This window comes from Mytilus californianus, unplaced genomic scaffold (genome assembly GCF_021869535.1).
Source record: "Mytilus californianus isolate M0D057914Y unplaced genomic scaffold, xbMytCali1.0.p SCAF_1, whole genome shotgun sequence".
NCBI classification, from domain to species: domain Eukaryota; kingdom Metazoa; phylum Mollusca; class Bivalvia; order Mytilida; family Mytilidae; genus Mytilus; species Mytilus californianus.
In genome coordinates, this window is record NW_026262581.1 from 96,857,845 (window position 1) to 96,870,940 (window position 13,096).

Sequence of the window (13,096 nt, forward strand, 5' to 3'; positions counted from 1 at the left end):
CCTCTGTCAATTATTTCAAATTTATCCGACTACCCTTAAATATAACCTAGAAAAATCCAGAGGAGCATTGCAATTTTTACAAGTTAATCATAATTACAAAAGAACATACATTTTTTACAAGTTATGGTAATAGTCATAATTACAAAAGAACAAAACAATAAATTGTATTTTATAGTTATCCAATGCACCAAGATGTCCATTACACTAAAGAAAGACAGAATACAGTACCTGTACATCGGTCATCTTGTTCTCCGTGTTGCGCCATCTGCATTTTCTAAGTTGTTTGACAGACATTACAATGGCGGGTTTAAAGCAGCATTACTGGGAGAGAAAGACAAACTTGGTGAATTGAAAGACGAAAAGATCATCACGAATGCTCAGTGGCAACAACTGAATACCATCACAGGTGAACATTACGATATGCGAGGTCACATATGCACTTTTCATACATAAAAAATGACAAATCATGTCAATTGAAAGTTGAGGGCACCCTTTTTATATAGCTTACCTAACCATTTAGGGCCATGTGAACTTGTCGTCCTTATTTTCATATTGATTGCAGGGTTTGTTGCTCGTGCTATATTGATGCCATAGAATGTGTCCCCGTGCTTGTAGTGTATGCCCTTATATCTTACAGTTATTTTACAGTTATGGGTTTTTTAACTTGTGAGAGAGCTGACTATATTAACAGTTTTTATTATTACATGAACTTGGGTGGATAGTTGTCTCATTGGCAATTATACCACATCTTCTTACTTTTATATTGTGCTATCATTTGGAGAAGTCGTCTTCGTCGTCCCTCCGTCGTCGTTCGGTTTTCGATCGCTAACCTTTTGAAACATCTTCTACTCTGTTTTCACACAGTGTCAGTAAGGATGTGAGGGATGTCTTCTAAAAAACGATCTTTGTTTGTTCCTAGCGGTTGTCACATGTACAGCTACAATAAAACATAAGGCTAAAGCAGCTTTTTATTTGTTGTTATATTAAAAAAAACTGCAACAATCAGAGCAAAACTGACGGGTTAAAGTGATCAGTACAGGTCTAAATCTATCTACCCTGAAATTTTCAGAAATATTGGATAACGGGATTTGGAGTTTTTGGCCTTGAAATATTCTTTTTTTTAGCTAATTTCGCATTTTTTTTTGTTATTAATTTCAAAACTACTGTAGAAAGAGACTTTTAAGGAGAAAAATTACCAATGAGTGAGTTCGTCAAATAAACCAAACTGACTGAATTCATCAGTCGATTCCTAAAGGAGTAAATGCTCTTAAATGACGATTTTTACCCATTTTTAGTTTTAGTGGTTAGATTGTAATCTTGAAGCGAAGAAGTCAAATGACCGAAATCGTCATCAACTTCTTATAGGAGTGATTGTCCTGCGATGATATTTTTAATGCATTTTTGTGTTTCTTTTGGATACACAGCTAACACGACCAACTGGACGTTATCTTCAAATAAGAAACAACGGATGAAATCGGCTGTTGGCTCCTTAAGGCAGCCTTTGCCCTTTAATTACGATATTCGACATTGTTTTCTGTTAGTTTGCTAGTATTATCTTGAAAATGAAACAGATAAATGTCATTTTTACTAGTGTTTTCAACGATTAACCGGTTAACCGTCGGAAGGACCGAATATCGAATACCAAAAACGCTAACCGGTTAACCGGACCTTTTTCAATTTTAATAGATTTGATATAAATGTGTATTGAAATCATTAATAAATTTTGTTGAATTTTAAAATGATCGTCGTGATAATTAGTATGAGAGACCAATTGTCCAGTATATTGATTGCTATTGTTAACCTTGAAAACATTCTAACCTTACAAAATTAATCAACTCACATAATTAGCATGCATGTATTTTGATTACATTTTACGATTTACTTCATTATTTCATCTTTGATTTAATATTGCCAAGGCTCCGTGTTGAAGCCGTACTTTGACCTATAATGGTTTACTTTTACAAATTGTGACTTGGATGGAGAGTTGTCTCCGATGATTGGCACTCATATCACATCTTCTTATATCTATAGACCTACATGTAAATATGCTACCTCCATCGTCCAAGTTTTTGTCATACTTTAAGGATGTTCGCTCCTCTGTTTCAAAATAACAAACTTTTAAAAAGACTATAATAAATGAAAAGTATATAAATAAAGGTACTTAATAAGCAGAAAAAATGGAAGGTCTGTGTTCTTGTTTTTGAGATGATATAACCAATTGAAAATTTGGCGAGACACCAGAGAAAATGAAACAGTCAACCGCGCGTACGGTTTCAGACATGTCAACTCGACCAGATCAAGAAGATTTTAATCTTCTCAATCTGAAGTTACAAACTTTATGGTAGATACGGTAGAATTGGAATATTTCAAGTAAACTTCACCAGGAACGCTCATAGCCTAGCTTTATAATGCCCAAGAATATTCTTCAATTTGTCATATCATAAAAACGTACATGCGTAGGGTAATATAGATAAAAGGTCTTTAAACATCAACTTACATGTGATAATCGGTCGAAAGATTATCCGAGTAACCGATTAGGCAAAACTGTTCAATTTGACAACACTAAGTTTTACCCATTTTAAGGTGTTTTTGGCTTTTATGATTGTTAATAATTTAAGTCGTAAATAATTTCAATATTAAAGAAAAGAATATGAATTAATTTTACAGATGACGATGCCGATAATCCCTGTCTTGATCTGGATACCGGACTTCTGTTGATCCTAGTTAAATCTCTGACAGGGATAAAGATTCCACCGTGGCGACCATCAGTACTGGACACTTCGGTTGGTGCAGATCTTTACAGAGTTGAATTTTATCTGAATTATATCATTCACAAAAAAGAAGAGAAGATCGACGATGAAGAATTTTATGAAAAACTGAAGGACATAGCTAAAGTTAGTACATTTTAAAGAAAATAAGACCAGTCTTTATATTATCTTTATTTTTAATGTTATGTTGTGTGAAATTAACTAGTTTTTGGCTATTAGAAAATACTGAATACAGTTCGAGAAAGCTGGATTACTTTTTGATTAAACAACACCAGTTTTTGTTCGCAACAAAAAAAAAAACCATCTTCTAAATAAAACATGATAAGTCTAAAATATAATGTATGTGCACCACGCTGAAACGATCGGACGAGGCCTACTTGGTGTCGGGTCTTATTCATAGATCACACACGTCTTTCATACATTACCCAATTAATTTGTATATTAAGCTAACAACGCAGAGAAAATCGTTAGTATTTAAAAGTTTATTTAATAAAAAGTTTTTGTACAACCTGTTATATTGGGAGTACATTTACCAAAGCTAACAACGAAGAGGTAGTATGGGAGTAATCCGCCCTATCGAATCGTAAAATATCAGCGACTCTTTTCACAGAAAAACTTACGATTAAAATTGATCGTAAGTTGTACTGAAATGTGTATGACTTACGAGTATTTTTACTCTTTAAGATTTTTTGTGAAAAGAGCCACTGAACACAAAAGGTCTAGAATTTCAATGAAATAAACAAACCATAAACTAGGAATTTAATCCAATATTAACTATTACTTTCTTTATTTAAATGAAAAAAGTTGGGTGATTTTATCTGATTCACGATCAACCCAAAAAACGTTTAAGCTTAGCATTATAAGAGGAGGTGACTTAGATGATTTAATTTTATGAAGGAATGTACAGTGAATTTGTCTTTTAGAGTAAGAACAAAGTAAGGTGACATTTTTTTTTTTGTAAAAGCATTTTATATATAAGAGATATATGCAAGTTCTAATTTTGGTTTGGGGAATATTGGGTTATTTAATGTGTTTTTCCTAAAGACAAACAATTGTAAATTACTTAGATGTTTTTGCATGAAATCTTATAGAGGAAAACCATTTGTAATCGACCAATATAACTTTTTATGGTTTTTAACCTTGTTTTTTTTTAACCTCCTCGTTTTAACAGTTAGATTTAAAGTTTTATTTTTTTTACATGTTATAAAATAAACGCGGGAAAACGATGATTAATTGCGGCAATGCTGCAAATATTGTTCTAACCCGCAACGTGTATAGATGTGAATGTTTCTACTAACCGGAACCTTGTAAGAAGTTGTCTTTAAATTCATTTTTGGTTTGTTTTGGGAGTTTTCCATTACATTTGAAATTCATTGTTGATTGCAGAACTCTATGTTGAAGTAATTAATTCATGGGTTTTAGAGCTTGGCGCTGTGTTAGAGGAATCTGACTATTTCTTTATACCTTTAACCCTCTAGGTGTTTATCTGATTTTGTTGTTCTAGGGTTGATGTCTCATTGATGTAGTGATACTCCCATCATATATTTTTCATTCTAAATGAGATAGAATGTTTGATATATATATAAAAGATATTCATGATATAATTTTTCGTTTTGATTTCTACAGTCTATTGAACGACTTGGAGGATGCACAATTTCTGAAGAACACAACAAGGTTCACGGTTACCTTGACAACGATGAAATCAATCAAGTGATTCATTTAATACAGCAACAGAAAGATATCAATTCTTCAGAAGACCCTATACCCAAAGATCGTAGAGGTATGTAGGTTATATTTAACTTTTTAGTATGTGGAAATAACAAATATTAAACCACTTACTAAGTACTCAAATATTTTGATTGGTTGATTTCAGAGACTAAGTACGATATCGTACTCGAAAAGATTTATGATTATAAGCCTGGGAATCATATTTGGTTAGCAGATTGACAGTAATGAGTTGTGCTTTTTGGATATTAGAATGTCAGACACCATCTTCCTGTTCTAGATTACTATGAATTACGAGTAGGGTTATGTTTAGCACAAAATGCGTGCAACTTCTTTATAAAGACAAGATATGTAGTATGATTGCCAACGAGACAACACTCCACCAGAGACAAAAGGACGAAGAAGTTGGCAACTATAGGTCACCGTATGGCCTTCAACATTGAGCAAAACCCATACCGCATAGTAAGCTACAAAAACCCCGAAGTGACAAATGTACAACAATTCAAACGAGAAACTAAAGGCCTGCTGTATGTACAATACAATAAACGAAGAACAAATATGATATACAGCAACAAACGATAACAACTGAATTACAGGCTCCTGGCTTGGGACAGGCACATACAGAATGTCTAACCTAGGACAGTGGTGTAACAGCACAACACAAGAACATCAGTTGAAAAAGACTTGACTCATCAGATCGACACAAAGCACATTTTTTTTTTATAAAAACACAAAAGACACACAGTACAGATATGAGAGTACTCGCAATTACCGAAAGCTAGTTCAAAGCCAATCACACTAATACAAAAATCAGGTTTTCTTGTAGTATAATGGTTATCTAGAAATGCACACTGCAGAAAAAAACAACAACATATAATATGTGGACTATTACGAAAATTTTGAAACCATTGGGGTACATAAAACACATCTCCTTTTGAACTTTAATCATTGATTTTTTTTCAGAATCTATTGATAGAAAGGTAAAGAGGTGGAGAAAGCAAGACCAACATTTTGTTACGACACTAGCATCACAAATGGCCATGGAAAAAATCAAAGAGAACGCATGCGTTGTTCTTACTGGAGAGTCTGGCAATGGCAAGACAATAACATCGCGACATCTTTTATTACAGTTAAACCAGGATGAAGGGTTTGAAATAGTTGTAATCAAAAGATCAGCAGAACTTGTAAAATTAAGACGACGATTTAAGAAGCAAGTGTTTATAATTGATAATTTTTGTGGAAGGTTTTCTGCCGACCAAAAATGCATAGCAGAATGGGCAATACATATGGACCTTTTTGAAGACATTTTTAAAAGTTCCCAGGACCTTCGATTTATCATTACTTGCAGAAAACAAGTTTATAACTCAAAGCAGTTTTCGAAAATATTTAGAAATACCAAAATGTTTGAATGTAAATTGTTATCGAAGAGCTTTACTCTTAGTAAGAAGGAGAAACGTACAATAGCGTCGAAATATATTGGAGAAGATAATATGAGAAGGTTGGACGAAGATATTGTAGATGATATTGAGAGTTTTTTCCTTTTCTGTCAACTTCGTAGTAATGCAAGTGTGAGAAATCAAGTAGATTTCTTTAAAGAACCAATTAGACTTTTGAATACAGAACTGCAAAATATGTGTGATACAGATGAATGGGCATTTTTCATTCTAACACTTTTAGTTGTTTTCGACAACAAGTTGGACACACGTTTATTTCATGGTAAAATAAGAAAATCACAACAAGATGCAATAGACGAGGTGTGTTCAGATTGTGGATTACTTAATCATCCTACCATGCTTTTCATATCATTTAGAATTAAAGCCCTGCTAGACACATTTATAGAGGAACGTTATAAATACATCAGAGCAATTCATGATAAAATATTTGATGTCACAAGTCTTTTTGTTGCTAAAAACAAAAATGCACTTCGATCAGTATTGAAACATGGGAGTAGTAAATACATTAGCGAGCGGGTTCAGTTTCAGTCCTTGAGTGAAGAGTGTAAGGAATACACAATATTGATTCCTCCAGAATTGGAACATGTCTACTTTAGGCGACTTGTAAAAGACATTGAAGACCAAAAATGGTGGGAAGTATTTTCAGCTTCACAGACAGCATTTGAAATATTTCGCATACAGTTTCTGAATTTTCTTGAAAAATACGAGGGACTGGATTCCTTGTTTGGAGATAAAGTTATGCCATTATACGTTTCTTCATTCATGGGATATAAAGACTTCGTAGAATTTTTCCAAAAACGTGAAAAATGTCTTGCAATAAAAGCAGTTGATGAGAGTGGATTTACCTCTATTCACGCTTCATGTATGATGGGCCACAAATCGGTTGTAGAATTACTTCTTGATGAAACGAATGTAGACATTACTACAAAAGACAAAGCAACTCCAATTTACCTGGCATCAAGCATGGGACATGCAGGTATTATCAAGATTCTTTTGAGTGCTAAAGCAAATATTGAAAATACAAAATTGGATGGAACAACTCCGTTAATTGTAGCATGTAAAAATGGTCACATATCTGTTGTCGAATTATTGCTAGGTCAAAAAGCAGATGTCAACAAAAGTAAAACGGATGGAACATCTCCACTCATTATTGCATCACAAGAGAACAACAAAGATATCGTTAAAGTTCTTCTTGAAAATAAGGCCGATATCACCCAAAAGACAAAAGCAGGTGTAACAGCATTGTATATAGCGTGTGAACTTGGTCATATTGCTATAGTTGATTTATTACTGAAAGCAGATGATAACATTTTGAAGGGAGATGATTCAGGATTCAAACTGCTTTACGTTGCATGTAAAAACGGAAATAACAAAGTTGTTGAAACGTTAGCAAACACCGACATTGAACTTAACAGAACAAACGAGTCGGGAATTACACCTCTTTATATTGCAAGCCAAGAGGGTCATGCAGATGTTGTCGAAATTCTACTTAAAAATGGCGCGGAGTCGAATTACGCAAATCATGGTGGGTATACGCCGCTTTACATCGCTTGTTTACAAGGTCACACAACAGTCTTAAAATTGCTAATGCAAAAATGTGCAGATATAAATGCTGTATTTTATAAAGGGGCAACGGCCCTATATATTGCGAGCCAGGAAGGCAATCTTGAAATGGCAAAATCGTTGATCGAAAATGAAGCTGATGTTAATAAAAGTGACGAAACTGGTACCACACCACTGTATATCGCCTGTCAAAACGGTCATAAATCAGTTGCTGAAATGCTACTTGACAACAAGGCAAATATAAATCAGTGTACAGACGTAGGTGCCTCGCCACTTTATATTGCTTGTCAGAAGAACCAAGTAAAAGTTGCTGATATGTTGATGAAGAAGAATGCAGAAGTCAATCTACATACCATCAACACAGCTACTCCTCTTCATATAGCATGCGAACATGGATTTGCTGAATTAGCTGCCATTCTTTTAGCTAATGGCGCAAAAGTTGATCAGACTACTCGAGATGGAGTAACACCTTTATTCGTTGCAAGTCAAAATGGTCATGCATCCGTAGCAGAATTATTGTTGATAAATAATGCAGATGCGAATATCAGTTTTAAAACAGGTGCAACTCCTCTGTATATGTCGTGTGAGAAAAATAGATATGATACTGCTAAAGTATTACTAGATTTTAAAGCCAATGTCAACCAGAGTAACAAGGGTGGTTTTACGCCATTATTTATAGCATCTCAGAAGGCCAACTTTTCTATCGTGGAACTCCTTTTAAAACACAACGCTAATGTAAACAAAACATCACAAAATAGTTTCACTCCACTCTGTGTTTGTTGTGAAAAAGGTAACAAACCAACAGCAGAGCTATTACTTAATCATGGAGCTGATCTCAATCAAAGTACCACAGACGGAAGAACGCCACTTTACATCGCTATTCAGAATGGACATATGGATTTAGCTAATGTATTGCAAAAAAGACAAGCCATTGAAGACACAAAAAAAGATGCACTCATGCCTCCTTTATGTCTTGCTAGTAAGAAAGGTGATATCGGTGTTGCAACTATCTTGCTTAAGAATAACATAGATATAAATGAAACATCACCAGGAGGAGAAACTGCTATCCACATCGCTTGCAAGGAAAATAATGAACAGTTTGTACGACTTCTTCTAGAAAACAAAGCAAACACAGAGGTTTGTGACAGTTATGGTCAAACTCCTTTGTTGATTGCCACAAAAAATGAAAACATCCACATAATTAAGCTTCTTTTGGAACAAGAAGCTGGGGTAAGTTCTACCAAAAAAGAAGATGAAACTGCACCATTACATATTGCATGCCAAAAGAAGAACGCAGAAATTACGAAACTACTTCTAGAGCATAAGGCAAACGTAAACCAAATGGATGAGGAACTCGTCTCGCCCCTTCACATTGCATGTAAAAATGAAGATCTGAAAATAGCCGATTTATTACTACAGTATAAAGCTGTTGTAAGTTCATCTGAAAATTTTGGGAACGCACCATTAATGATTGCATGCGAAACCCAAAATCTCAATTTAGTGCGTATGTTGTTGGAAAATGACGCTGATGCGAATTTATGCGGAGAAAGTGGGTTAACACCTTTACATATGGCCTGTCAAATGAGGAATGTGAAGTTAGCAGAACTATTACTTAATAATAAAGGAAATCCAAACAAAAAATACGAAGGGTATACACCCCTCATGATTGCATGTGATACAGGAATGACAGACTTACTAGAGTTGTTGCTGAAAAATAACGCTGACGTGGACGAATTAACGCCTTCTGGACTTACGTCACTGCAGTTTGCATGTCAAAAAGATCACGAGCTCATTGCTAAAAAACTTATAAGTCATGGCGCAGATGTTAACAAAGAAGTACCAGATGGATATACTCCATTATTTATAGCATGCAGTAAAGGAAATGAAAAAATGGTCGGATTTTTATTACAAAATGGAGCTGATGTTGACAGACAAAGCAAACAAGAATTTACGCCTTTACATATTGCTTGCGGAAAAGGGTATACAAATATAATAAAGATGTTACTTAAATATAATTCTGACGTTAGTTTAAGTACACAAGATGGATGTACTCCTCTTTACATAGCATGCCAGGAAGGACAAAAAGAAATTGTAGAGTTGCTTATTCACAGTAGTGCAGATGTTAATATGAGTACAGAATCGAAAGTTACACCATTGTACATTGCTTGTGATTTCGGACATACCTCAATAGTAGAACTGCTACTCAAAAACAACGCCGATAGCACCATATGCAGAGAAGGCGGTTTTTCTCCGTTGTATATAGCTTGTGAAAAGGGACATCTAAATATTGTGCAATTACTATTAGAATATGAAGCACAAGTTAATCAGACTCAGAACGAAGGTGCAACGCCCTTGTATATCGCTTACGAAGAGAAGCATTTCAACATTGTTAGATTATTGATGAAATACGGCGCTGATCCTACCATTTGTACGCAAAGTGGGTTATCTCCGATGTACAATGTTTTTGAGACGGGTAATTCAAAAGTGGCTGAACTATTTTTGGAACATAAAGTGAATCCGAATGGTAGTTTTCAAAATGGGTCAACACCATTGTCAATTGCCTGTGAAAAGGGTTATCGCGAACTTGTTGAATTATTACTACGGTATGCAGTAGACGTTACCCAAACAACAGAGGACGGTCTCACGCCGTTATATATTGCTTGTGAGAATTACCAAACTGATATTGTAAATCTTTTGTTAGAAAACAAGGCAGATCCAGACCAAAGAACTAATGAAGGATTTTCAGTTTTGTATTTGGCAGCACAGCAAGGAAATTGGGATATAGTTGAAGTTTTACTAAATTTTGAAGCAGACACAAATCGGAAAACGAAACGTGGATCAACGCCTTTACATATTGCATGTGTAAAGAACAATTTGGCTATTGGAGCATTGCTTATAGAAAATGGCGCAGATGTAAATTTAGGAACAGACGAAGGGGGGACTCCTTTATATCTCGCATGTCAGGAAAACCATATTGCTGTTGCTAATTTGCTTATTCGACATAACGCTATCATTAACCAAGCTACAAACGCAGGCGCGACGCCTCTTTACAAGGCATGCGAGAAAGGGCATCAACAAATCGTGAGCCTTCTGATAAAAAATGAGGCTGACGTCGACAAATGTAAAGAAGATGGGTTCTCTCCCCTTTACACGGCATGCGAAATGGGCCACATAGAGATCGTTAGTGTCCTTCTTAAACACAGAGCCAAAGTGAATAAAGTTACATCTGGTGGTTTTTCACCACTGCATGTTGCATGTAAAGAAAATCACGAGAAAATAGTAGAGAAACTGATCAACCAATATGCATTCACTAACATCAGCGACAACAATGGTCTTTCGCCTCTTCATGTTGCTTGCTCAAATGGTTACATCCCTGTCGTAAAATTCCTTCTCGGTCGTAATGCTGAGGTGAATCAGAAAACAAAGGATGGAAAATCGCCTTTACATGTTGCTGTAGATAAAGGATTTTTAGAGGTAGCCCAGATGTTGTTGAAACATCATGCATCTGTCGATATAGAGGATACAAGTGGATCGACGCCGCTCTATACGGCTTGTGAAAAAGGTCATTTCAACATAGTAAAATTACTGATAAAACGAAACGCAAACGTTAACCATGTTAATAGACTGAACGCAACCCCGTTGTTTATTGCATGTGCGGAAGGTCATAGGAAAGTAGTTGATATGTTACTAAGAAATGATGCAGATGTTAACATGACAACAAAAAAAGGACATACTCCTTTTTCAGTCGCAATGTTAAATGGCTATGACGATATTACGGAAATACTTACCAATACTGGTAACCTCAAAACAAGAGCGAAACATAACAATGACGGTCGTGGTATTGCACACACACAGTTGCAAGATAACGAATTAATGGCAAGATTGGCGACAATTTATTCTATTGATGAATCTGAACCAATACAAGATGAGTTCGAGATAAGTGAAAACTTCAAGCACAACACTCATCCATATAGCGAAAATGACATGGGCAAATATGAATGTCGGGAAACAATTTCTGAACGGTCAGAAGCATTAACTGAACGTAGTAAAGAAACAAATATAATACCAGAACTAATAAAAACTGAAAGATCCTCTAAAAGTATAAAAACTAATAAAGCTGTTAATGACAGAGATGATTTTCAGTCTCCTACTCCGGACCAAAAGAAGAAATTTAAAAGCGTAGTAGAACGCGAAGTATTAAAGAAAAGCCCGGCATGTGTTGTTCTGTAAGCCTAATAAAGCTGATTTGAAAACAGTTCGTATTAAAATTGTAAAAACCATGGAACAAATCTATTTTTGGAACAAAACTATTTTTCAAATTTGAAAGGAAAATGATGCGCATGGCAATCGTTTCAACATTTTTATAAGTGGTAGAAAAAAGTCGGTATACTACTACTAGTGTTATATTTCCTTTTTTTATAAATTTGAACAGTTAAATGTTCACCTCGACTCTCAGGTAGTTTACAGTACCTGGCCATGATCCAGTCCCCGTAACAAAATCAACCCGTATATATGTGTTTGAGCTTTTGATTTTGCCATTTGATAAGGGACTTTCCGTTTTGAATTTTCCCAGGAATTCGGTAATTTTGTTATTTTACTTTTTTCATATAAAATCACATTTTCATTAAAAAGTATATTGTGAACTTATATTCTTGTCGGATTTTGACATCCTAATTTATATATAACTGCAGTGTTTCATCATATTCTTATAATTTACTATTTTTAGAGAAATCACAAATTAAACATGATTTTTTTACGCTATAGTTCTTCATGCATATTTTGAACATTACGACATTAACCATTAAAACTTGCTCCCAAATCATAAACTCTCTTCTTATTATCACAAAACAGTTTGAAAATATGCGGACATTGTCGTTTGTTTATGTGTTACATATTTGTACATTTTTTGTACATAAATTAGGCCGTTAGTTTTCTCGTTTGAATTGTTTTACATTGTCATTTCGGGGCCTTTTATAGCTGACTGTGCGGCATTGGCTTTGCTCATTGTTGAAGGCCGTACGGTGACCTATAGTTGTTAATTTCTGTGTCATTTGGTCTCTTGTGGAGAGTTGTCTCATTTGCAATCATACCAAATCTTCTTTTTTATATATCTGAATTTATTTGTTAACTTCGTGTGAAATAAATTTTATACATTGCTGTACTTTAGGGAACTTTTGTTTTGTGAATCAGAATTGGAATTAATCTATGATAAATCGAACCAAAATGAATCATATTTCATAGCCAGAAATAATGTGTCAACTAAATGTTATATTTTCTTTGGAAATTAGTCACTAAACTACATATTATATTCTACCTGAAATTTGATATAATATTTTTTTGCTTCAGTCAACAATTTGTAGGGAACCTTGCTTTGTTTGTGTATCACTGATTAAATAAATCAGTATGTCTCTATGTCCTGAAGCTGGAGCGAACAGTGTAGTTTAACTGTCAAATATTTACTTTTGATTATCGAGGGAATAGTTGGGAACTGCGGGTTTCCATTTTATTTCAGGTATTTTACTTGACCTGTGAAAGAAGGGGGACGAAACAAACATTGATATCTGCAGCAACTCTCTATCTTTAAGT

At 34.7% G+C, this 13,096-nt stretch overlaps 1 protein-coding gene across 1 annotated transcript; it reads left to right on the forward strand.

Moving 5' to 3' along the window:
* The first annotated feature begins 176 nt into the window (after nt 1–176).
* On the forward strand, nt 177–12,266 carry LOC127726591 (uncharacterized). The gene is made up of 4 exons (XM_052234010.1): nt 177–406; nt 2,668–2,894; nt 4,395–4,548; nt 5,457–12,266. Exons 1-4 carry the CDS (start codon nt 193–195, stop codon nt 11,738–11,740), a joined length of 6,879 nt encoding a protein of 2,292 aa, XP_052089970.1. The 5' UTR covers nt 177–192; the 3' UTR covers nt 11,741–12,266.
* Nucleotides 12,267–13,096: the final 830 nt, after the last annotated feature.